Source organism: Lithobates pipiens, unplaced genomic scaffold, assembly GCF_037356315.1.
Source record: "Lithobates pipiens isolate NorthernLeopardFrog02 unplaced genomic scaffold, aLitPip1_a1.2 Scaffold_8, whole genome shotgun sequence".
NCBI lineage: Eukaryota > Metazoa > Chordata > Amphibia > Anura > Ranidae > Lithobates > Lithobates pipiens.
Genome location: NW_027507903.1, coordinates 299,446,929 through 299,469,586, shown reverse-complemented (window position 1 = coordinate 299,469,586; position 22,658 = coordinate 299,446,929). Strand labels below are relative to the sequence as shown.

Sequence of the window (22,658 nt, the reverse complement as noted above, 5' to 3'; positions counted from 1 at the left end):
ATCATACTGCTGGAGTCCCTGATATCCATAACCTAAATATCAATATCATTTTATTGTATAACACATCAAGTATGAGACTGCTGGCTAGATGACTATCTATCAAAGACCTATATATACTATGAGGATATCTTGGATAAATACTTGCAGGCAAAATGGATCTGTTGACACTTTAACATACACTCACCGACCACTTTATTAGGTACACCTGTTTATTTGCTTGGTAACACAAATTGCTAATCAGCCAATCACATAGCAGCAACTCAATGCATTTAGGCATATAAATGTAGTGAAGACAACTTGCTGAAGTTCAAACCGAGCAATAGAATGGGGAAGAAAGGGGATTTAAGTAACTTTGTACGTGGCATGGTTGTTGGTGCCAGCTGGTTAGTCTGAGTATTTTTAAAAACTGCTGATCTACTGGGATTTTCATGCTCAACCATCTCTAGGGTTTACAGAGAATGGTCCGAAAAGAGAAAATATCCAGTGAGCAGCAGTTGTGTGTATGAAAATGCCTTGTTGATGTCAGAGGTCAGAGGGGAATAGGTGCACTGGTTCAAGATGATAGAAAGGCAGAACAGTAACTCAAATAACCACTCCTTACAACCAAGATATGCAGAATACCATCTCTGAAAGCACAACGCATTGAACCTTGAAGCAGATGGGCTACTGCAGCATAAGACCACACAGGGTGCCACTCCTGTCAGCTAAGAACAGGAAACTGAGGCTACAATTCGCACAAGCTCACCAAAATTGGACAACATAAGATTGGAAAAACATTGCCTGGTCTGATGAGTCTCGATTTCAGCTGCAACATTCAGATAGTAGGGTCAGAATTTGGCGTAAACAACATGAAAGCATCGATCCATCCTGCCTTGTATCAACGGTTCAGGCTGGTGGTGTAATGGTGTGGAGGACATTTTTTTGGTGCACTTTAGGTCCCATAGTACCAACTGAGCATCGTTTAAACACCACGTCTACCTGGGTATTGTTGCTGACCATGTCCATCCCTTTATGACTACAGTGTACCCATCTTCTGATGGCTACTTCCAGCAGGAAAATGCACCATGTCACAAAGCTCAAATCATCTCAAACTGGTTTCTTGAACATGAAAACTAGTTCACTGTACTCCACAGTCACCAGATCTCAGTCCAATAGAGCACCTTTGGGATGTGGTGGAATGGAAGATTCGCATCATGGATGTGCAGCCGACAAATCTGCAGCAACTTCGTGATGCTATCATGTCAATATGAACCAAAATCTCTGAGGAATGTTTCCAACACCTTGCTGAATCTATGCCATGAACAATTAAGGCAGTTCTGAAGGAAAAAAGGGGTCCAACCTGATACTAGCAAGGTGTACCTAAAAAAGTGGCCGGTGAGTGTATATTTTAGTTGGAACAAACCAAGATAATTTCTATACTGAAACATCCACAAAAGGAAGCCCTTATACCTTCAGAATGGGTTCACACTATTGTGAATTGGATGCGATTTTGGCTGCATCCAATTCGCATTTCCGGGGAGCCTGTGACTGGCTCTCAATGGAGGCGGGGCGGCATTGGAGCGAATTGCACAGGAGTTCTGATTGTCTTCTAGTCCTTTTCAGGTCTGAATTCAGCCAAAAATTCAGACTGAAATCGGACCTGAAACGGTGAACAGAGACGCACTGGAACCCTGCTGTGAGCCACTCTGCACGTAGATGTGAACCAAGCCTCAGTCAATATTCAAGGGCTTCAGGCAGATCTTGAGCTGGCAGAGTGGGGGGATTGGTGCAGTTGCCCAAGACCCCACATGCTCTAATGCCACGTACACACGACCAGACTTTTCGACTGACTTTTGGTGGAGTTCCGACAGACTTTCCAAATGAACGGACTTGGCCACACACAATCACACCAAAGTCTGATGGAATCAAACGTGATGACGTACGACCAGACTAGAATAAGGAAGCTCATAGCCAGTAGCCAATAGCTGCCCTAGCGTCGGTTTTCATCCGTCGGACCAGCACACACACGAGTGGATTTCTCCATAGGAACTGGGTCCGGCGGAGTTCCAGCAAAAAATTTAAAACATGTTCTATTTCTAAAATCCGTCAAATTTTTGGACAGCAAAGGTCCGATGGAGCCCATACAGGATCGAATTGTCAGACGGATTCGCTCTGTCGGACCTTTGCTGTCGAAGTGTCCGGTCTTGTGTACACGGCATAAGAGTGTCTCATCCAACAGCAGTAATTTAATATTACAGCTATGCCCAATTACTGTAATGCTGCAAGTTGCAAAGTCCATAGCCCTGCAGTGACTGCGTATAGATAGATATAACACAAGATTTTGCCTTGCACATGAGTACTTCGCTAAAGCTGTCCATAGATGGGTCATGGCTTGGCTGGTTCAGCAGGGGTAGGATGAAATTCAATCAGTGTGTGGCCGTCCCTGTTCAACAGAAGTTTGTTTGATCAACTTCTGTCAAAGGAATATGCTGAAAAACTTTTGTTGATCAGTGTCTTCAGCCTGGATGGACACCTCCATTCTCCTTGCTTGTGTGGATAGAGGAACCTCTGGTTAAACGAAAAGAAAACTACCCATCTATGGTCAGCTTTAGTAAGAATTCTGTACTCTTTGAGAGTACCCCTATTAGTCAGCCATCTCATTGAAAATTCTCATTACGGCTATGTTATATCTCAATGGTTAGAGAACAAAACTTTTAATAAAGTGGAGGTATGCTTTTACATACTTTTTGCCATTTTACAAAATACAGAGTACAGTAAAACCTTGGATTGCAAGCATAATTCGTTTCGGAAGCTTGTAATCCAAAGCACTTGTAAATCAAAGCAAATTTCCCCATAACAAATAATGGAAACTCAAATGATTTGTTCCACAACCATTTATTCATAAGTCCTTCAGTTTATAGTCCATATAAAAATATTATAGCAATGTGACAAGGCAGGGCTGGACTGGGACAGAAATTTGGCCCTGGACTTCATCCAGACCGGCCCACTTACATTTTGAGTGTCCCATAAGCACTCCATTACATCAGAGTGTCCCATCACCAGCCCCCTTATAACAGAGTGTCCCATCAGCACCCCTTACTTCAGAGTGTCCCATCACCAGCCCCCTTACAACAGAGTGTCCCATCAGCACCCCTTACATCAGAGTGTCCCATCATCACCCCCTTACATCAGAGTGTACCATCAGCACCCACTTATATCAGAGTGTCCCATCAGCACTCCCTTACATCACAGTGTCCCATCAGCACCCCTTACATCAGAGTGTCCCATCAGCACCCCCTTACATCAGAGTGTCCCATCAGCACCCACTTATATCAGAGTGGCCCATCACCAGCCCCCTTACATCAGAGTGGCCCACTGAGCCATCGGCCCACCGGGAAACTCCCAGTAGTCCCAATGGCCAGTACATGCCTGCCACAAGGGGATTAGAAGCAAAATCCAGCAGGAGCTACAGAGTATAAAAGAGAAGAGAGGCACCTCTAAGTGTAGCAATATGGTTACATTTAATGAAGGTACAACATTTACCAACTCACATGGTTGATGATTAAAACAGGCACATCTAAGTATGTAGGCATCCGGGGTAAAGCTGTCCACATAGACCGTCCTCCTCACTGACAGCTCTCACCGCTGTCAGTCTGCAATCGTGACCGGGAAGACCACCCTGCAGGAGAGCGATCTGAAAGTGAGGCTTGAAGAGCTTGTGGAGCGCAGCGTGGAAGGGATGATGTTGATGGCGGTGCAGAGGATGATGAGTTGGGAGGATGTGAGTTTCTAAATGTTGTACCTTCATTAAATGCAACCATATTGCCACACTTAGATGTCTCTCTTTTCTTGTATACTCAGTTGTGACATGACGCTACTTGTATATCAAGACATCGCTTGTATATCATGTCAAAATTTATAAAAAAATATGTTGCTTGCAAAACGCTCTTAAACCAAGTTACTCTTAAACCAAGGTTTTACTGTAGTTGTTTGAACATATGGATTTTGTAACACTATTCCTTTTAGTTTATTTTGTACATACCCTACTGTGAAGATCTGACTGTCCAATGACACAATACATGATACAATGTCTACATGCTGATGGTCAGAAAAGCTCTTCCTTAGGTTGATTATATGTCCACAGGTTTTCTGCTCATCTAGTGGGTAGATTGTAAGGTGATTCTTAAATCCACACACTAACAAATGACGGCGAAAATTTATGGCAATGCTAAAGATTGGACTTCCTAGCTGAAAAACAAAAACACAGAAACATTTTATTTCTTATAGTTCTTTTTTCTTTTTACTGGAAAAAAAAGGGTATTGTGCATTGCAGCCAAACAAAATTCATACGGCATTTGCTAAAGTAAACCTACTAATGCCACGTACACACAGTCGGAATTCCGGACAGAAAAAGACAGATGAGAGCTTTTCATGGGAAAATGCATGTGTATGCTCCATCGGAATTTAGCTGTCCGAATTTCCGCAAGCCAAAAATTTATAGCATGTTCTCAATTTTCCAAACAGAAAAACTTTCTATCGGAAATTCGGATCGTGTGTATACAATTCCGACACGCCAAAAATCACGCATGCTCAGATTCAACTACGAGACAGAAGCTATTGGCTACTGGCTATTGACCTTCCTTTTTCTAGTCCCGTCATACGTGTTGTACGTCACTGCGTTATAAACGTTTGGAATTTGGTGTGACCGTGTGTAGGCAAGACAGCTTGAGCCGAATTCCATTGGAATTCCGTCTGGAAAACCATCAGAGCTTTTTCCGACAAGAACTCCAATCGTGTGTACGCGGCATTAGGGTGTGTGGATCTAAAGCAATAGTCAGGAGTGAAGTTATAGTCACCTTGATTTTATCCAATACAACTGCTCCAGAGGTCCATACAATAAGCGTACCATCATTGGAAGAGGAGAAAATTAGCTTTGTATCTGCCCAGTACAACAGATTCGTCACCATTCCTGAATGTTCAAAGGCTGACTGAGACAAATTGCCACTGTCCAGATCCCACCATTTGATCACTCCATCTAGAAATTGGAATCAGATATTGCGTTTGTTATTTACAAACTACTATGAATAGGCTGGAAGACAATTCATTATATCAACCAGTGAACTGCCAGTGTCATTAGGCATACCTCCCAACTTTTTGAGATGGGAATGAGGGACACCTATCAGCAAAAGTATGCAGGCATAGGACACAGCCCCTGCCACGTCCCCTTAAAGGAGAATTTTACAAAAAAAACAAGATTGGTTAAACCCACAAGTGCCTTTTTACCACTACTATTACTTTATATTGGCTTTTGGAATTTACAAATTCAGCAATTAAAAAATCAGATGAAAGGTTTAGCCCTGAAAAAACCTTTTTGATAGATAAATAGTGCATTTTATATATATCTGTATAGATCAGACCAAAATGAGGGACAAATGAGGAGGAATGAGGGACAGAGGGACCAAATCAGGGACAGTGCCTGGAAATCAGGAACAGTTGGGAGCTATGCATTAGGGAACACTGAATTGTTCTAAAGTCAGGAAAACAATTTGATCAACCTTAAAGTTATCTTTAAGTAACCTAAAAGCAAAACTTTTTTTTTTCATTTTGAATAGAGTAACAGAGGGTTATAACTTCAGTGTTTTTTTCTTGGCATCTGTTCTACTTCCTGTCCCATATCCAAAACACGAAGTGAGGAGGAATCCCTGCAAATGAAAGGAATCCCTTACCCCCCCTCCCGCCCCTTGTCACTAGAACTAGTGTCCCCATTGGAAGATTTCCCCTCTATTACTTTCTGGGGACAACCCAAAATTTGGGATTTTCTTTTACTTTCAATGATAAAGATAAACAGGACAAATAGAGAGGAGAGGGGGGGGGGGTCTACATAATGGGGGCACAAACAGCTTTAAAAACCCAATAGGTGTTCTAATCTACTGTATATTTAAACAAAAAAAAAGTTTTGTCTTTAGTAATACTTTCATTTAACTTTTACTGTATGTTATCTGACTTAGTATCCTTTTGATGTGTGCTTATGGATGGGACTAAATATCCTATTGCATGATGTATGTGTATCTCTGTCCTTCTCTGGATGAATTATAGCAGGGGGTCTATAGGGCAGGAATCTTCAAACTACAGACCTCCAGCTGTTGCGGAACTACACATCCCATGAGGTATTGTAAAACTTTGACATCCACAGACATGACTAGGCGGAGCCTGTGAACCTGGAAGAAAGACAGGGTGAAGATGGAAGTCCTGTCAGCGGTAACAGTGAGCCGCTGGAGGGCTTTGTTTTAAGGTAAGTCTCTCTCAATGTACTAGTATGTGATGCATACTGGCACATTATGACATTGGGGGGTTATTTACGAAAGGCAAATCCACTTTGCACTGCAAGTGCACTTGGAAGTGCAGTCACTGTAAATCTGAGGGGTAGATCTGAAATGAATGGAAGCTCTGCTGATTTTATCATCCAATCACATGCAAGCTAAAATGCTGTTTTTTATTTTCCTTGCACGTCTCTCTTGGATCTACAGCGACTTTACTTCTAAGTGCACTTGCAGTGCAAAGTGGATTTGCCTTTAGTAAATAACCCCCATTGCCTTGCTGGATGGCATTTTTTTTTTTTATTCTACAAAGTTTAATACTACGTTAAAGTAGAACTAAAGACAATTAAAAACAAAAATGTGGCTACAATAAGGAAAGGGTATAACCCCTGGCGGGTTCTTTTTTTACATCTGTGTCCCATTGGAGAGATTTCCCATCACTTCTGCCCACCCCTGAAATCTGCCCACCCCTGACATCTGCCCACCCCTGACACCTATGGCCATTTCTGATCTCATTAGATTGTCAGGTGTGGTGCTTTTTTCTCAAGTTATTTGTCTACCTTAAAATTGCAACACATTTTGTACCCAAGATAGGTGCGTTTCTTACTTTGGCGTTATATTATTGATAACGGGTGTGAATGGTCAATAGGAGTACCTTCAAATCCTGTGAGAAATTCTCGCCTTGCTGAGTGGTACCCAAGCGCTGTAATGGATCGTTGGTGACAGTCTCGCACATTAAGGTGTCTCTGCATTGCCATGGTGACAGCTCCAGTATGACATTCATCCACATTGGTGCCTGTTCATTTTAGTGTAAAATAAAAAAAATTAAAAAAAATCACAATATTGTTAAGATAATTGTTATGTATTGTTTTGTATTAGTCACTGATTGTGGGTTTTAAAATACAGATCAAGCAGAGTAACTATTGTATATAAGTCAGAAAATAAATAATAACTTTTTTTGGACTCTATGCACATTCTATAGTGTAACAATTGTTTTTAATAATGGTGCTGTCATTTTTTTTATATTATGATAACTGATATTAATAAAAAATATTATCAGCTCTGTGAAAATTTTTATCTTATTTAATCTTTTTTCCTTGTGTACTTTTTTACTTATATACAAGAGGCCACATCGGGCTCCAATCAGCTTCTCTAATAGCATGATAGTTTATCCAAGAAGAGATATTTCTTAAGAATCTCAGGAGCCTTTTATGGGTTTTAATGACCTGATGGTTTTAGTATGTTTACAGCTTTTCTCCATACATAAATCTCTAAATCACTCTAAATCACTTTTGAAGGAGAATTTTTCTAAAATGCTATTTGAGTATAAATTGACCCCATAAAAAAAAATAAAAGATTTTGCAAACCAAAAACCTTATTGTTTATAGGGCTTCATGACTCAGCCATACACATGTGGAGCTTTCTTTTGGTGGTATTTGATCACCTCTGCGGTTTTTAGAATTTTTTGTGCTATAAAAAAAAAATAGCGATAATTTTGAAAAAAAAATGCAATATTTTTTACTTTTTGCTATAATAAATATCCCCCAAAAATATAGAAGAAAAATGTATTTCTCAGTTTAGGCCAATATGTATTCTTCTACATATTTTTGGTAAAAAAAAATCACAATAAGCGCACATTGATTGGTTTGCGCAAAAGTTATAGCGTCTACAAAATAGGGGATAGATTTATGGCATTTTTATTATTATTATTATTTTGTTATTAGTAATGGCGGCGATTTGTGATTTTTATCATGACTGTGACATTATGGGGGACACATCAGACACTTTTGACACTATTTTGGGACCATTGTCATTTATATAGCGATCAGTGCTATAAAAATTCACTGATTACTGTGTAAATGACCCTGGTAGGGAAGGGGTTAACACTAATACTTATTTACAAAGGCATCTCTTCGTTCTTCCACTCCGTGACACGGTCGCGGGCCCCCAGCGGACTTCGAGTCTGCAGGACCCACGGCCACAGTCACGGAGTATGCGCAGCCTGCGTGCGCCCACAATGCCACAATTTAAGGGGGATGTACTTGTACGCCCATTTGCCCAGCCGTGCCATTATGCCATACATCATCATGCACTGGTTGGCTAGTGCTTAATTCTGGCAGCAGATGGGAAATTGCAGTGAAATTCATTTGATGCAAAATTAAACTTGGCATTCTACTTTAGCCTTCTTGCACTCAGACTATACTTTACTGATGTTTATATTGATGTTTATACTCAGGATCTTATTGACAGAAAGATCCTGTTCTGTGAAGACCTTGCATATACAGTAGGTGCGTACAGGCCCAGAACAAGGGGTGGGCAGGAGGGGTGACTGCCCTGGACACTGTGGTTTCATGCGAGGTGGGGGTGCTGAAAAGATTGAGGGGGAGGGCATTTGTGTTGCAAGGGGGAATTGGGGGGCGGCAGGGGGTAGGAATTGTTCTAAGAGGAGACATTTAGAGGGGTGTGCTAAGAGTGGAGATTTAGGGGGATTTGTACTAGAGGGGGTGATTGGGGGGACTTTTTGCTGGGAGGGGGAGAGAGGATGAGGGGAAATTTGAGGGGTAGATAGTTTGTGTTAGGAGGAGTGATTTTTTGGGGGTCATTTGTGCTGGGGGAATTTGGGGGGTGGGGGGGTAAAGATTTGTGCTGGGGGGCCAGATTTCAGCAGGGGGGGTGAATTTGTACTGGGAAGAGGGGGATTTATGCTTTGGGGTAAGCATGCAGATTAGTCCTTTGTTTTTTGGGGGGGGGATTTTTGCTTACACATGATGCTCATATGTCTGGGGGCGCAGTTTGGCATGTTCGCCCTGGGATCTAGATGACCTTGTCCTGGGACTGGGTGTATAAGTGTGCATATGTGTACACATGCATACATTTTTTTTTTCACTTCTAATTGCCAGTGTTGCAATATCTGCATGTATACATGTGTATACATGTGGCGTATGTGCATAAAATACTGCGCTGAAACATAACATTTTCTATTTTTATTTTATGACTCTGTATGCATTTCTGTATTATCGATCTTTACACAGCTGTGTGCATTGCTCCATAGACAGCAATGGGGGTATTTATCAAAATTGGTGCACACAGACTCTGGTGCAGCTGTGCATAGTAACCAATCAGCTTCTAACTTCAGTTTGTTTAATTAAACTTTGACAATAAGCCTGGGTTCACACTAAGGCTCGGTTCACACAGCGGGCGGCACGACTTGCAGCGCCGCGACCTGCCGCGACCTGCACATGATCAGCGGCGACTTGCAAAACGACTTCTGTATAGAAGTCAATGCAAGTCGCCCGAAGTCGCCGCAAAAGTAGTACAGGAACCTTTTTTCTAAGTCGGAGCGACTTGAGTCGCTCCTATTAGAACGGTTCCGTAGTACAGAACGGAGCGCGACTTGTCAGGCGGCGAAGTCGCCTGGACAAGTCGCCCCTGTGTGAACCGAGCCTAAGTGCAGGTTTGAAATCAGTTCAGCTGAACTCACACGTTTTCAAACCGCCATTTCAGTCCAACTTCGGGGGCGATTTGAGAGACATCTATGTGGGTTCAGGCACAGATGTATATTGAAATTGCTACCGAAAAGCCGGTGTCGCACCTATTCAGACGGTGCCGTTGCCTGCACTAGGCTCTGATTTGGCATGCAATTTGATGTGTCAAATCGCATGTCAAATCAGGCCAATGTGAATGTAGGCTAAAATCCAGAAGCAAATGCACCAGATTCTGTGTTGACATTAGCTTGCCCCCATTGCTTTATCCAGAGCCCTTGCCTGCAGTTTTACTGTACTTTGTGTCTGGAAACTGCAGAGCGACCATGGCATTAAAAAAGCACGCCTCTACCTCAAAAATATGACCTGTTTGAAAACAGCGACAGAGATACAGAATCGCTTGCAGAAGTGAGTGATAGCGATTCGTGGGGAAGTTCGTCATCAGGCATGGAAAGCGATTTTAGCGATGATCCTGCGACTTTGAATGAATGAATTAAATACTTTTATAGCGCACAATGCAAACTGAATCGCCTCTGGGCCATCACTTTGCCCAGTGATGTGTGGACTTGGTGCTCGATTGATTGCCGTACGGAGTAGGCAGCGCCCCCAAGATTTCCATTTACTGGAACACCTGGTATCAAAGTGGATGTGGATGACAACCCATTGGCATACCTCCAACTCTTTTTGACCGATGAGGTTATAGAAAAAATTGTTATGGAGACAAATCGATACCACAAACAACAAGCTGCTACGCATCAGAGGTTTGCAAGAAAATGGGAACCAGTAACCAAGGAGGACATCTGGAAGTTTCTGGGCCTCATAATTCTTCAGGGAGTGGTTTGGAAACCCCTGCAGAAGTGGTACTGGACAACCAACAAATTGCTCCTTTTTTTGGCACCGTCATGTCGGAGTACAAATTTTCCATTATTATGAAATATTTGCACTTTGAGAATAATGAGGAATTTGACGAGACTTCTCATCCAGCACCAAAACTAAAAAAGATTTTGGGGCTATATCAAATGATTCAGCAAAATTTCCAGAAGACCTATGTACCCAATAGAGACATCGGTATCGAAAGTCTGATGGCCTACAAAGGAATACTCAGCTGGATACAGTTTATTGTGTCCAAGAGGGCACGTTTTGGCATAAAATAATTCATGCTCTGTGAATCCAGCACTGGTTACATATGGAATTCCATACTTTACACTGGGAAAGGAACCAAGTTCAATTAAAGATTTGGGAACTATGGAATGGCAACCGCTTCTGTTCTTACTCTGATTGAACCACTGCTGAATCAGGGCTACTGTGTAACCACAGATAATTTTTACAGTTCTCCAGAACTCTATGAGTTCTTTTTACAGCATAAGACAGATGCATACGGGACCGTTAGAGCTAACCGGCGTGACTTGCCACCAACCTTTGGCAATAAAAAGCTCAAGGCAGGAGAAATAGTTGCCTGGCAGAAAGGCAAAATGATGGCACTGAGATGGCGCGACAAAAAAGATGTCTGCCTAATGAGTATCATTCACAACACCTCTACGGTCATGGTACAAACAAAAGGTGGAAAAGACATAATGAAGTTCCAAGTCGTGATGGACTACAACCATACTATGTGAGGTGTTGACCGAGCTGATCAGGCCATGACTTTTTACCCAGCCATGAGGAAGCAACAGAAAAAATATTACAAAAAATCTTCAGGCACTTTCTGGAGCAGTGCCTGTGGAATGCTTTCATTCTTCTAAAAAAAAAATAGTGACAAGCCTGTTGTTCATGCGGACTTTGTTTGGAAAGTTGCCGAACTTATATTCCTCAAGCACCAAACACCAACGTCTGTAAACAGATCTGGCCGTCGTGCTGCTGGCGTTGTGAACCCAGAAAGCCTGACTGGTCGGCACTTTATGGACCACATTCCACCAACGGAAAAGAAGGCAGCACCCACAAGGATGTGTGTCGTTTGCTGCTCTAAGCATGAAGACACTGGAAGGAAAATTAGAAAAGAAACAAGGTTCTACTGTCCTGACTGTGATGTTGGACTTTGTGCTGTACCATGTTTTAAAATTTTCCATACCAGAGACGTTTACTGAAGCAATATGACTACCAATATTGCACCCTTGTTTGGCAAAAAAAAAAAAAGTCAGTGTTTTTGATTATATTATTTACTAAAATGTATTGAATAAAAAGTATTATTATTATATTATTATTTGTTATTATTTACAGTTATTTATTATATTATAATTTATGATTTTGTGTTTCAAACTTTATCCTACCCGGGATGTCTACTAGACTTTGGTTTGAACAGATTTCAGTGAGTTATTCCTAAGAATTGCAGGCCTACAATATAAAAAGCCAAATTTCCATGCAAAATAATGGTACCGCTTTCAGCACCTAATATCTGAAATAATCATACCACCAGGGAGGTTAATGCCTATGATCTGTACCACAATATGGTATGGCATTCATTGGGGGCAAGTGCAGGGGCACAAAGAACAGGAAAACCCCACATGAAAGGTTGGCAGTGAATACAAGGGTATTCTACATGGTCACCTAAAGGTCAAATACATTCCCCTTTGCATTGGCCATTAGATACAATTCCATCACCTCATCAAAAACATATACACCTGAAATTGAGAGCATCAAGCTTCAAAGGGACCTGACTTGTTTATGTCAATTCTCAAATATATATTCATACTTGGCATGTCTTCTATCCAGTCCAGCTAGTTGGTAACATCAGACTATAAGTCTAACTATACGTGGTTGAATTTCAAAAGAATTTTCTTTTGAAAGTCAGAAAATGTGTGTGTTCTCTGATCCAATGGTGCCGCCATTGACTTCGAAATTCGGCCAGCCAAGCCTTCCAGTTCACCTCATGTTGCTACAGAAAATAATTTTCGTGGTTGGTAATCTTCTTTTCTTTCTTGGAATTTTCTTTTCTTTCACATGCGCATTTCTTTTTCGATTACATTTCTCGCACGATTATCCCATCATTGATTAGAAAATCGTTAATTTTTCAAAAAATTTCCAACATGTCCGATTACTCAAATTCGATGGCCTCACGAAAATTGGCTGTTGCTGCAGCCCACTAATGGTGCAAAATATGAACGAAATTCTTAGATAAGATTTTCAAAAGAATTTTTTTTCAAAATTCAATTCATGTATGGCCTGCCTAAGTAGTATCACAGCATGCCTGAGGCAATCCCCAAGTCTGGTCTGTACTGATGAAAACTTTGCATATCTGTTTGACCATTGAAAATTCATGTAAGTAGAAGTAAACGCTGCTTCTATTTTTATTTTTTTTGCTGATTTGCAAAGTACAGGCATCACAAACTAGCACATTATGTGAAACGTACCTGCAAACAAAACCCTCGTTGTCATTGCTAAAGGCCACATACACCTTAGCTAGGGTTGCCACCTTTCTTCAAGCCAAACCTGACCACTTTAGCGGCCTGGGACAGTAATGCGGTGCGCATAGCGTGCCGCAAAAAACAGTGGGTCTGGCTAAATTGCTCTTGTTGACATCATTGCCCTGCCCCCCCAGTGATGTTGAACCTGCCCCCAGATAGCCGCCCACACCTCCCGGACGGCAACAGATTTGTGTATGACTATCTTGGTTACTTGGGGAGACACAGCCCAGTCTGAATAATGTATCCAGGTTTCAGTCTGCTTGAAACCCGGACACATGATTCAAAACCCGAACCGTCGGGGTGAATCCCAGACAGGTGGCAACCCTAAACTTAGCCCGTCTTCCTTCCTTCTGTATTCACGGACTCTGGCTGTGTGACTGACTGAAGCTGCGTGATGTCACTCCTCTGCATGCATACGTGAGAGCCACCGGTCACGGCTCAGGGTTCTGAAGATATGGCATGGGTGGCCATTCCTTCAGAGCGCATGAGCTAATGACGTAATCGGCGGCATATACAGTAAATATCTCCTAAAGGGTACAAGTGTAGGAGATATTTAAAGTACCTATAGGTAAGCCTTATTATAAGTTTACCTATTGGTAAAAACAAACCAGGGAAGTTTACTTCCCCTTTGGCTACTTTCACACTCAGGCGCTAGCCACGTTAATTGTAAAGCACCGCTAGTTTTAGTGGCGCTTTACTGTAGTTTTACTGGCACTTTTCAGCCACTAGCAGGGGTGCTTCTAACCCCTGCTAGCGGCCAAAAGAAGGGTTAAAAGCGCCCGCAAAACGCCGTTGCCGAAGTGTTTTGCAGGTGCTTCGGCAGCACTGGCCATTGATTTCAATGGCAGGGGAGGTTTGGGAATGGTGTATACACTGCTCCCGCACTGCCCCAAAGATGCTGCTTTCAGGACTTTTTTTCTGTCCTGCAAGCGTACCGCCCCAGTATGAAAGTACTCAGGCTTTCATACTGGGGCTGTAGAAGAGGCAGTTTACAGGGGCTTTTCAGGCACTATTTTTTGCGCAAAAACGCCCGAAAACACCTCAGTATGAAAGTGGGGGAAATACTGCATTATGGCCACTAGATAGAGCCGAGGAGCTTACCTGTTTCCTATGACAACGAGCACCATCTAGTAGCCATAATGCAGTATTTTCCTGATTTTTCACTGTTCCTTTTTTTAATGAAATACATTCAATCTGCAGAGAATATAGTACCATTTGATTTTGCGCCATTCGCATAGAAAGAATTCACATGCAGTTTAGATAGACGAACAGCTATGCAAACTTTTACAAATACACCCCCTGACTGTCAGGATCCTCCACAACAGGAACCATAAGGTCTTTTCACTATTATTTTATATTCAACATTGTGATATAGGCTATAGAATTATTCTTTGTCATAAGGACCTCCTTTACCAGAAGGTTGCATAGTGTCTACAGTATATGGACTCTTTTTTTTCATAAATTATGAATTTACAATAAATAAATGCAGCCCTAAATGTCATTCGGTTTGTCTTTGCATGTACTATCATAGCTCCCAACAGTCCCTGATTTGGAACATTGTCCTTCTGTCCTTCCTTCATCCTCATTTGCCCCTTATTTTGGTCTGATCTATATAGTTGTCTATAAAATGCACTATTTATCTATCAATACGTGTTTTACAGTGCTAAACCTTCATCCAATTTCTAAATTGCTGCATTCGTAAATGTCAAAAGACAATATAAAGGAATAATAATGGGGGAAAAAAAAACACTTGTGTGTTTAACTAAATTTTTTTTGTATAATCCTCCTTTAAGGGGGCGTGGCAGGGGGTATGTCCTATGCCTATATACTTATGCTAATAGGTGTCCCTCATTCCCTTCTCAAAACGTTGGGAGGTATGTACTATAGCATTATATAGTTTGCTTGAAAGTAAACCAGTGCACAATTTTTGTTGGCTCACAAAACTAGTGCCCAGTTTTATTTTTCAATAAATAACCTTCGATCTACAGAGAATATAGCCTGAGAACATTCAATTTTAACTCATTTGCCCAAAAAATTTTTATGCAGTTTTAATGGATGATATAAAGCTATACAGTATAATTTTTTTATGAATACACCTCTAATTGTCAGCCTTTTACCTACTTTAACATTATATAAATTGCTTGAACGTTTTTTGGTTTACAAAACTGAGACAGAAGCCCAATTCAATTTATATGTAATATTATATTAATATATAAACAGAATATTTATACTTATGTGGTACATTATTTCATATTACCCTACACTACAGTAGCAACATAAATTTGCACGGCAATGTAACTGAACCCATGGCACCTAATTGCAAGCTTGTTTAGCAAAGTGTGTACAGGACTACCTTAGAGTACTGTATTCACTTACTGTGAAAGGGATCACCCATAGAATATTAGTCGCTTTTCATCACAAATGACCGTAATCATGTTACTTATACTTTCACTTATAACATACCTAATCTATGTGATCAATACCTGATTATAACTATATTGTTCATTTACGATACTCATGATATGATGCTCGTTATGATCTGTAAACTTCCTTTTTTTTAAAATTCAATAAAAAGATTTAACGACAAATGAGCGTAATCATTAGCATAGACCAGGTAGGACATCCTGGAATGTACTGTATGTGCAGTAAAAGTCCATTACAGTGTCACCAAGTGTTATTACCTGCCTCAGACTCTTCTCAACATTCTTTTACGTTGGGGACGACATGTTGCATTCAACTTGTGTTTGGGACATTGTATTATTTCCTGCTGCTGTCTCTATGGGAACTCGTTTCCACACTCTTTTGTCTGCTTCTCTGAAGAAACACATTGCTTCAGTCCTCCTCCCAAATGGCCATGTCTGGGCGTCTCTCTTCTTTAGAAACCATTTGACTATTCAGCTCTATTTCCATAAGAATTTGTTTATTGGATTTGGACTTTGCATTAACTTTATTTTCATTGTGTTTGTACTCTTTTTCACATGCTAATTACCACTGCTAATATGAAAACCATTTGCATATTTCAAATGAAGAGTGACATTAAAACAAAGCAATCCCTGTGAGGAAAGAAATTACTGCATTCAGATTTGGGAAGTATGAGAGAACAACCGCAAACGCTGATAAAATAAGCAAAAGCTGCTTCAGCTGAAAAATCCAAATGACATGAGATTGTTAACCACTTCAGCATCGGAAGGATTTACCCCCTTCCTGACCAGAGCACTTTTTTGCGATGCGGCACTGCGTCGCTTTAACTGACAATTGCGCAGTCTTGCGACATTGTACCCAAACAAAAATGATGTCTTTTTTATTCTCCACAAATAGAGCTTTCTTTTGGTGGTATTTGATCACCTCTGAATTTATTAATTTTTTGCTATAAACAAAAAAAGAGCGACAATTTTGAAAAAAAAGCAATATTTTTAACTTTTTGCTATAATAAATATCCCCAAAAGATATATAAAAAAACGAATTTCTTTCTCAGTTTAGGCTGATATGTATTCTACATATTTTTGGTAAAAAAAAACGCAATAAGCGTATATTGATTGGTTTGCGCAAAAGTTATAGCGTCTACAAAATAGGGGATGGATTTATGGCATTTTTATAAATGAGTAATGGCGGCGATCTCTGATTTTTATCATGACTGCGACATTATAGCATACACATCGGACACTTTTGACACTATTTTGGGACTATTGTCATTTATGCAGCGATCAGTGCTATAAAAATGCACTGATTACTGTGTAAATGACACTGGCAGGGAAGGGGTCAAACACTAGGGGGCGATCAAGGGGTTAAGTGTGTCCTAGGGAGTGATTCTAACTGTGGGGGGGGATGGGCTACCACTGACATGACAGCGATCACTGCTCCCGATGACAGGGAGCAGTAGATCCCTGTCATGTTACTAGGGAGAACAGGGAAATGCTTTGTTTACCATTCGTTCTGCCATTCCGTGACACGATCTTGGGCCCCTGGCGGACATCGAGTCCATGGGACCTGCGGGCACAGTCACCGAGTACGCGGTGGGCGCGTGCACCCACAGTGCCGCAATTTAAAGGGGACGTACCTGTATGCCATTTGCCCAGCGGTGCCATTGTGCCGACGTACATCGTCATGCACTGGCCAGCATGTGGTTAATGAAAACCTGGGCTTCAAAGCAGACCTTGCACCTTGGTGGGTCCACTTATTCAACATGTCCCCCCTCCCTAAAATACTGGATGAAAGTGCAAAATACATGGGGGGGGGGGGTTATATATAATATACTTACCCTCCATCCAGCATTTTCACTAAGCATATACATCTAATAGGCCAACATTGACACTTATTAAATTCATAAACTAAAGATAGGAGATTAATGCAGAATATAAATGAATATGCCACCTTAATGCAATTTCACTTCGAATCAAATAATAACCTCCAAAATATGTTGATATGCATTGATTACTGCAGTTGTTAACCTATATGCTTATATCGTAACTTAACTACTTTAAAATGAGAAACCTTTCTCCTGACCCCATCAATAGGGGTCCAGAGACAAAATCTACTAAAAAACTGAGAAAAGGAGAAGAAAAAAAAAAGGAAGAGAAAAAAAGAAGGATTAAATATAACTAACTCAAACTCAGAACCTTCGCTGCCTCCCATCTCCAAAAGTTCACCTATCCGGGCCCAGCTCATCCTTATGAATCCACCCTCCCAACCTATACGGAAATGCAATCAACATATTGAGGGGTGCCCGAAAAGGTCGTCCATGGCCGCCAGATATCCCTACAGTCCTCCTCTCTACCATAGAGAGACGCTGTCAAAAATTCCATTGTCCTAATTTCGTCTATCCTAGAAAACCAGTGTTTCAGAGAAGGTGTAGTTGTGGACTTCCAGATATCTGGAATACAAGCCCGGGCAGCATTCAGCATTTGCGCTAACAACGTCTTTCTATAGTGGTGAAGGGGTTGTTCATTTAAATGCAAGAGGTAGCCCAAAGGGTCTGAACCAAGGTCAACAAGTGTTAATTTTTTAATCATCTCCCCCACATCCTTCCACAATGCTGTAATTAAAGGGCACTACCAAAAAATGTGTAGTAATGTCTCAGACTCTTTATTACATCGCCAGCATAGCTTAGAAACTTTCAGGTAGAATTTGTTCATTAAGGCAGGAACCCTATACCACCTAACCAATAGCTTATAACCCTGTTCTTGAAAGCAGCTTGCTATGGATGATTTATGAGCCAATAGAATAATCCTGTTAATTTGTGATCTTGTAAAAAAGACCTGGAGGTCCTCTTCCCAACATCGTATATACGCAGGAATCTGGCCTTCTGGAGGCTGAATAATCTGTTTATACAAAAGTGACAACATGTGTGATACATGTTCCCCTCCGCTCATAAACGCTCAAAGGGTGTCAGTGCCCTTACATATAATTTCACAGCTGCTATAGACCTTAAAAAGTGTGACAATTGAAAGGCAGATCACGGGAGGCTCAAGGGAGGCTGGGAAAGAGTGAAAATGTCTTGCGTTGACATCCAACCCTGTTGGGTAACAAAATGCATACATCTTGTTCTACCTATTCTTATGAACCCCCATAGCTGTTTATTATCAAGCCCAGACATAAAGTCTGGATTCTGGATCACTGGTGTTAATGGGGATGGGAAGGGAGAGAGGTCCTTTGTTGAAAATATGCGAGTAAGAACTGCAATAGTGGCCCCAATTGTAGGATGCCTCTTCAATCCCCGATAGTATTTTTGAGTGACCCATGGAAGTACAGACAGAGCAATCGGTGAAGCATGCTGTTCCACTTGTACCCACAGTTTAGTCTGTAAAGAGGTGCACCATGACACTACTCTGGACAAATGTAAGGCTCGATAGTAAGAGATCAGATCAGGCAGACCAATATCCCCCTGTGATTTAGGCAAAACCAACAGCGAATAGCGAAGTCTACCGATTTTGCTGCTCCAGAGAAATGTAGTTAACAGTGCCCGGCACGAGACACTGAGGTCGTTTAATAGATTAGAGGATTAGAGGAAGCAGAGTCATCTTAAATGCATTACACCTCCCAAACCATGTGAGGGTAAGGGTCTGCCATAGTTGAAAATATGATCGCATTTTCGATAATAATGGCCAGAAGTTTGTCCCATATAGTAGGGCCGTATTCGGGGTCAGTTTGACCCCCAAGTATTTAAAAAAGGACTGAACCCATTTAAACCGGTATACATCTTGTAGGTTAACAATACACTCCGTGGAAAGTGTCACCTATCAGTGCCCATCAGTGGCATCTATCAGTGGTACCTATCAGTTCCCATCAGTACCACCCATCAGTGCCATTTTATCAGTGGCCATCAGTACTGCCTTAGCTGTCTCCATCAGTGCCGCCTTATCTGTGCCTATTAGTGCCACCTTAACTGTGCCTATCAGTGCCCATCAGTGCAGCCTATCAGTGCCCACCAGTGCCGCCTCATCAGCACATATCAATGAAGGAGAAAAATTACCTGTTTGCAAAATTTTATAACAAACTATGAAACATGATTTATTTTTTCAAAATTTTCCATCTTCTTTTGTTTGTTATAATAATAAAAATTCCAGCTGTGATTGAATACCACGAAAAGAAAGCTCTATTTGTGTGAAAAAAATTATAAAAATTTCATTTGGGTACAGTGTTGCATGACTGCGCAATTGCCATTCAAAATGCGTCAGTGCTGAAAGCTGAAATATGGTCTGGGCAGGAGGGGGGTTTAAGTGCCCAGCAAGCAAGTGGTTAACATTGCAGTGAGAACTATGTGACTAATTGTAATTCATTGTGAAATATAACAGACAATGTATTAAAAGATTCTATGTATAAATATTTACTCCTAGTCATACATGTTGCTCATTTAAGTAAATTCTTATCTTTAACACCTTCAAAAATAGCGCAGAGTAACCAGTATAAGATGTGATGCACTAATTATTCACCTTTTTTAAGTTTATTAAGTTCAAACTGCCTACTTTCCTTTTCCTTAGAAATGTAAGTGACTCTAAACTCCATACAAGTATGTATATCTTGGTATCTATCATTGCTCTCAGGCTCCTCCATATCCTTTATTTTTGCTGCTGTGATCCGACTTCCTGTTAAAAACGGTTACTATGTTTGTTCTCCATGGACCCATTGTACGTAGGAATGTAGCCACCCTCTCTTGCTTACTCCTGAGGTGGACTAGCATAGCTCACAACTGTCTCTGATTTCGTGGGACTGTCCCTGATTTGGAGCAATGTCCCTCTGTCCCTCTTTCCCTCTCGTTTGTCCCTCATTTTGGTCTGATCCTCATAGTTGTATCTACAATGCACTCTTTCAGAAAGTGTTTCCCAGTGCTAAACCTTCCATCCACATTCTAAATTTTTTTTTTTAAATCCGATGGCATGCAAAACACACGCAAAAACTTAATCCGGTGCCAAAAAAATGTGCACAACATAAAGAGGTGACACAAAAACGAGCAACAGGTGTACACAAGCCCTCTAAAATTAGAGGGCCTTGCCCTGAATGCCCCGGGGCGTTAGGCTCCTGACGGGGACAAGGGTACTTACATTGGTCCATCTGGCCGAAACCAGACGGACCCCTTTCTCTGGAGGGTCTGCTGAAACAGACCCACCCAAGTACTCGGTGGGACTCCCCCGAAGGGAGACCCCATGAGATAATGTGAACTAAGCCAAAAGGCCATGTCCACCCCCTCCCAAGACTTTCAGGGCAACCCGAGGACCTACACCCTACTCGTCACACGTGTAAAACTGTGTACAAACACAAAAATACAAAAAGTGACAAACGAAGGAATACATTTAAAAAAGTGGGGAAGGAATAAGTGGAGAGGTGAATGAAAAGGTGGCCAATAACCAGGCCCTCCAGCCAGGAATAAAAAATTCCTCTGGTCCCAGCCAAAAGACCCGGCCCAAGAGGCAGGTGCTAAAAAAAAGAGTGTTATATGGTGCAGTGACCATGGTGTCACAAATCAGAGTGATTTTATAGCACCCCTGGACTGCCACTCCAGGGGCACATACTCCATAGGCTTTCAAGACCAACCCTGACCAACGACCCAGACCACAGCAGCCCCCACCCCAGGCAGGAAAACATGAAGTTCTGAGAGCTTGGTGAGAGCCATTTGCCATCAGGCTCCAATGTCGTTCCCATCACTCCTACCTAATTACATTCGGGAAGCAGCTAGAGAGGAGCCAGTGTTCCCTCTCAAAAAACCGGGGCTAGAACTACCAAAAATCGAGGCCAGAAGGCCAGGGACCCGACCCTCTGGGTCAGACCTGATGCAGCACCCATCCTCACCAGGAGCACCCTTCTGGACAGCCCAGACTCGATCATTTGCCGGCCCCCAGTATCTGTCAGGCAGCACAGCATGACCCCTACCGAATGCACCCTTACAGGTGCAATGACACCATTGGATTTGCATCTGCTTCTCACCCACTCATGTGAGAAGCATAGCACCTCCTCTGGCAACTGATAAGAACAGAACAGCTACTACACTTGATCTTAGCTAAAAGGCCAATAAGCTTATAAATTTCACTCCTCACTATCTATCACAGTTTTGAAGGCCATAAAATGCCAAGATAGCACAAACCACACCCCCCCCCCACCCCCATGATCCCATTTTGGAAAGTAGACACCCCAAGCTATTTGCTGAGAGGCATGTTGAGTCCATGGAATATTTTAGATTTTGCCACAAGTTGTGGGAAAATTAAAATTTTCTTTTTTTTTTGTGACAAAGTAGTCACTAAATGATATTGTAAGAGACCTACTGCTGCGCACGCATATGCGCACTAGGTCAGTATCAATCATGGGCGCACTAACACGCGCGTTCGCACCCTTTGGCGCCAGACAACCTTTTTAAGGGGCATACTGACTTGTGACAGATGCTGACCGATCTTCAGCTGTTCCTGTACCCATGACCTGTGACTCTTGTCTTCACCTGATTGATACCCGTTGTCGTACCCATGGCTTCCCTTGACCTTGCTTCCGGACTTCTCCACTTCACTGATTACCGGTTCCTGATCTCAGCCTCCTATCTGATCCTGCTCCTGTCTGATGTTTTGGTACCTCGCTGCCCGCCTGCTTCCAAACCTGGCTATCCCCGTGACTCCGCTCCTGTCTGGCTCCGAGCTATCTGCCGTGTTGCTGTGGCTCCGCTCCTGCAACCTGCTGAGACTTTCTGCACTTCCTCAGTCGCATCATTTGCCTCAAGAATCTTGGGATCCATCTGCAGGCACTTGTGTTCCTCCTTTCCCTTGGATCCTTCTGTCTCCATCCTCAGCGGGACCTGGGTTGCAGAGACAAGAGAGGCTGACCTCGTCACTGCAGACTCATACCAGGTAAGTGACAGATATATTGCTCAAACATGTCATGGTTATATGTGGAATTACACCCCAAAATACATTCTGCTGCTTCTCCCGAGTATGGGGATACCACATGTGTGAGACTTTTTGGGAGCCTAGCCGCGTACAGGACCCCGAAAACCAAGCACCGCC

The 22,658-nt window shown here is 42.0% G+C and overlaps 1 protein-coding gene across 2 annotated transcripts in view; it reads right to left on the bottom strand.

Annotated features, from left to right (window-relative positions):
- LOC143963034 (uncharacterized) overlaps positions 1-22,658 on the bottom strand; it is an 83,627-nt gene that overhangs the window by 52,130 nt on the left and 8,839 nt on the right. Inside the window, exons 1-4 of one of the 2 annotated variants that reach the window (XM_077472582.1) lie at positions 15,861-16,267; positions 6,952-7,092; positions 4,836-5,014; positions 4,022-4,227 (exon numbers count right to left, since the gene is read on the bottom strand). In XM_077472582.1, the coding sequence (XP_077328708.1) occupies positions 4,022-4,227; positions 4,836-5,014; positions 6,952-7,054 (488 nt within the window). In that variant the 5' untranslated portion in view covers positions 7,055-7,092; positions 15,861-16,267. Of the gene's footprint in view, positions 1-4,021; positions 4,228-4,835; positions 5,015-6,951; positions 7,093-15,860; positions 16,268-22,658 lie in introns of those variants that run through there. The other variant, XM_077472581.1, reaches the window with a different exon arrangement.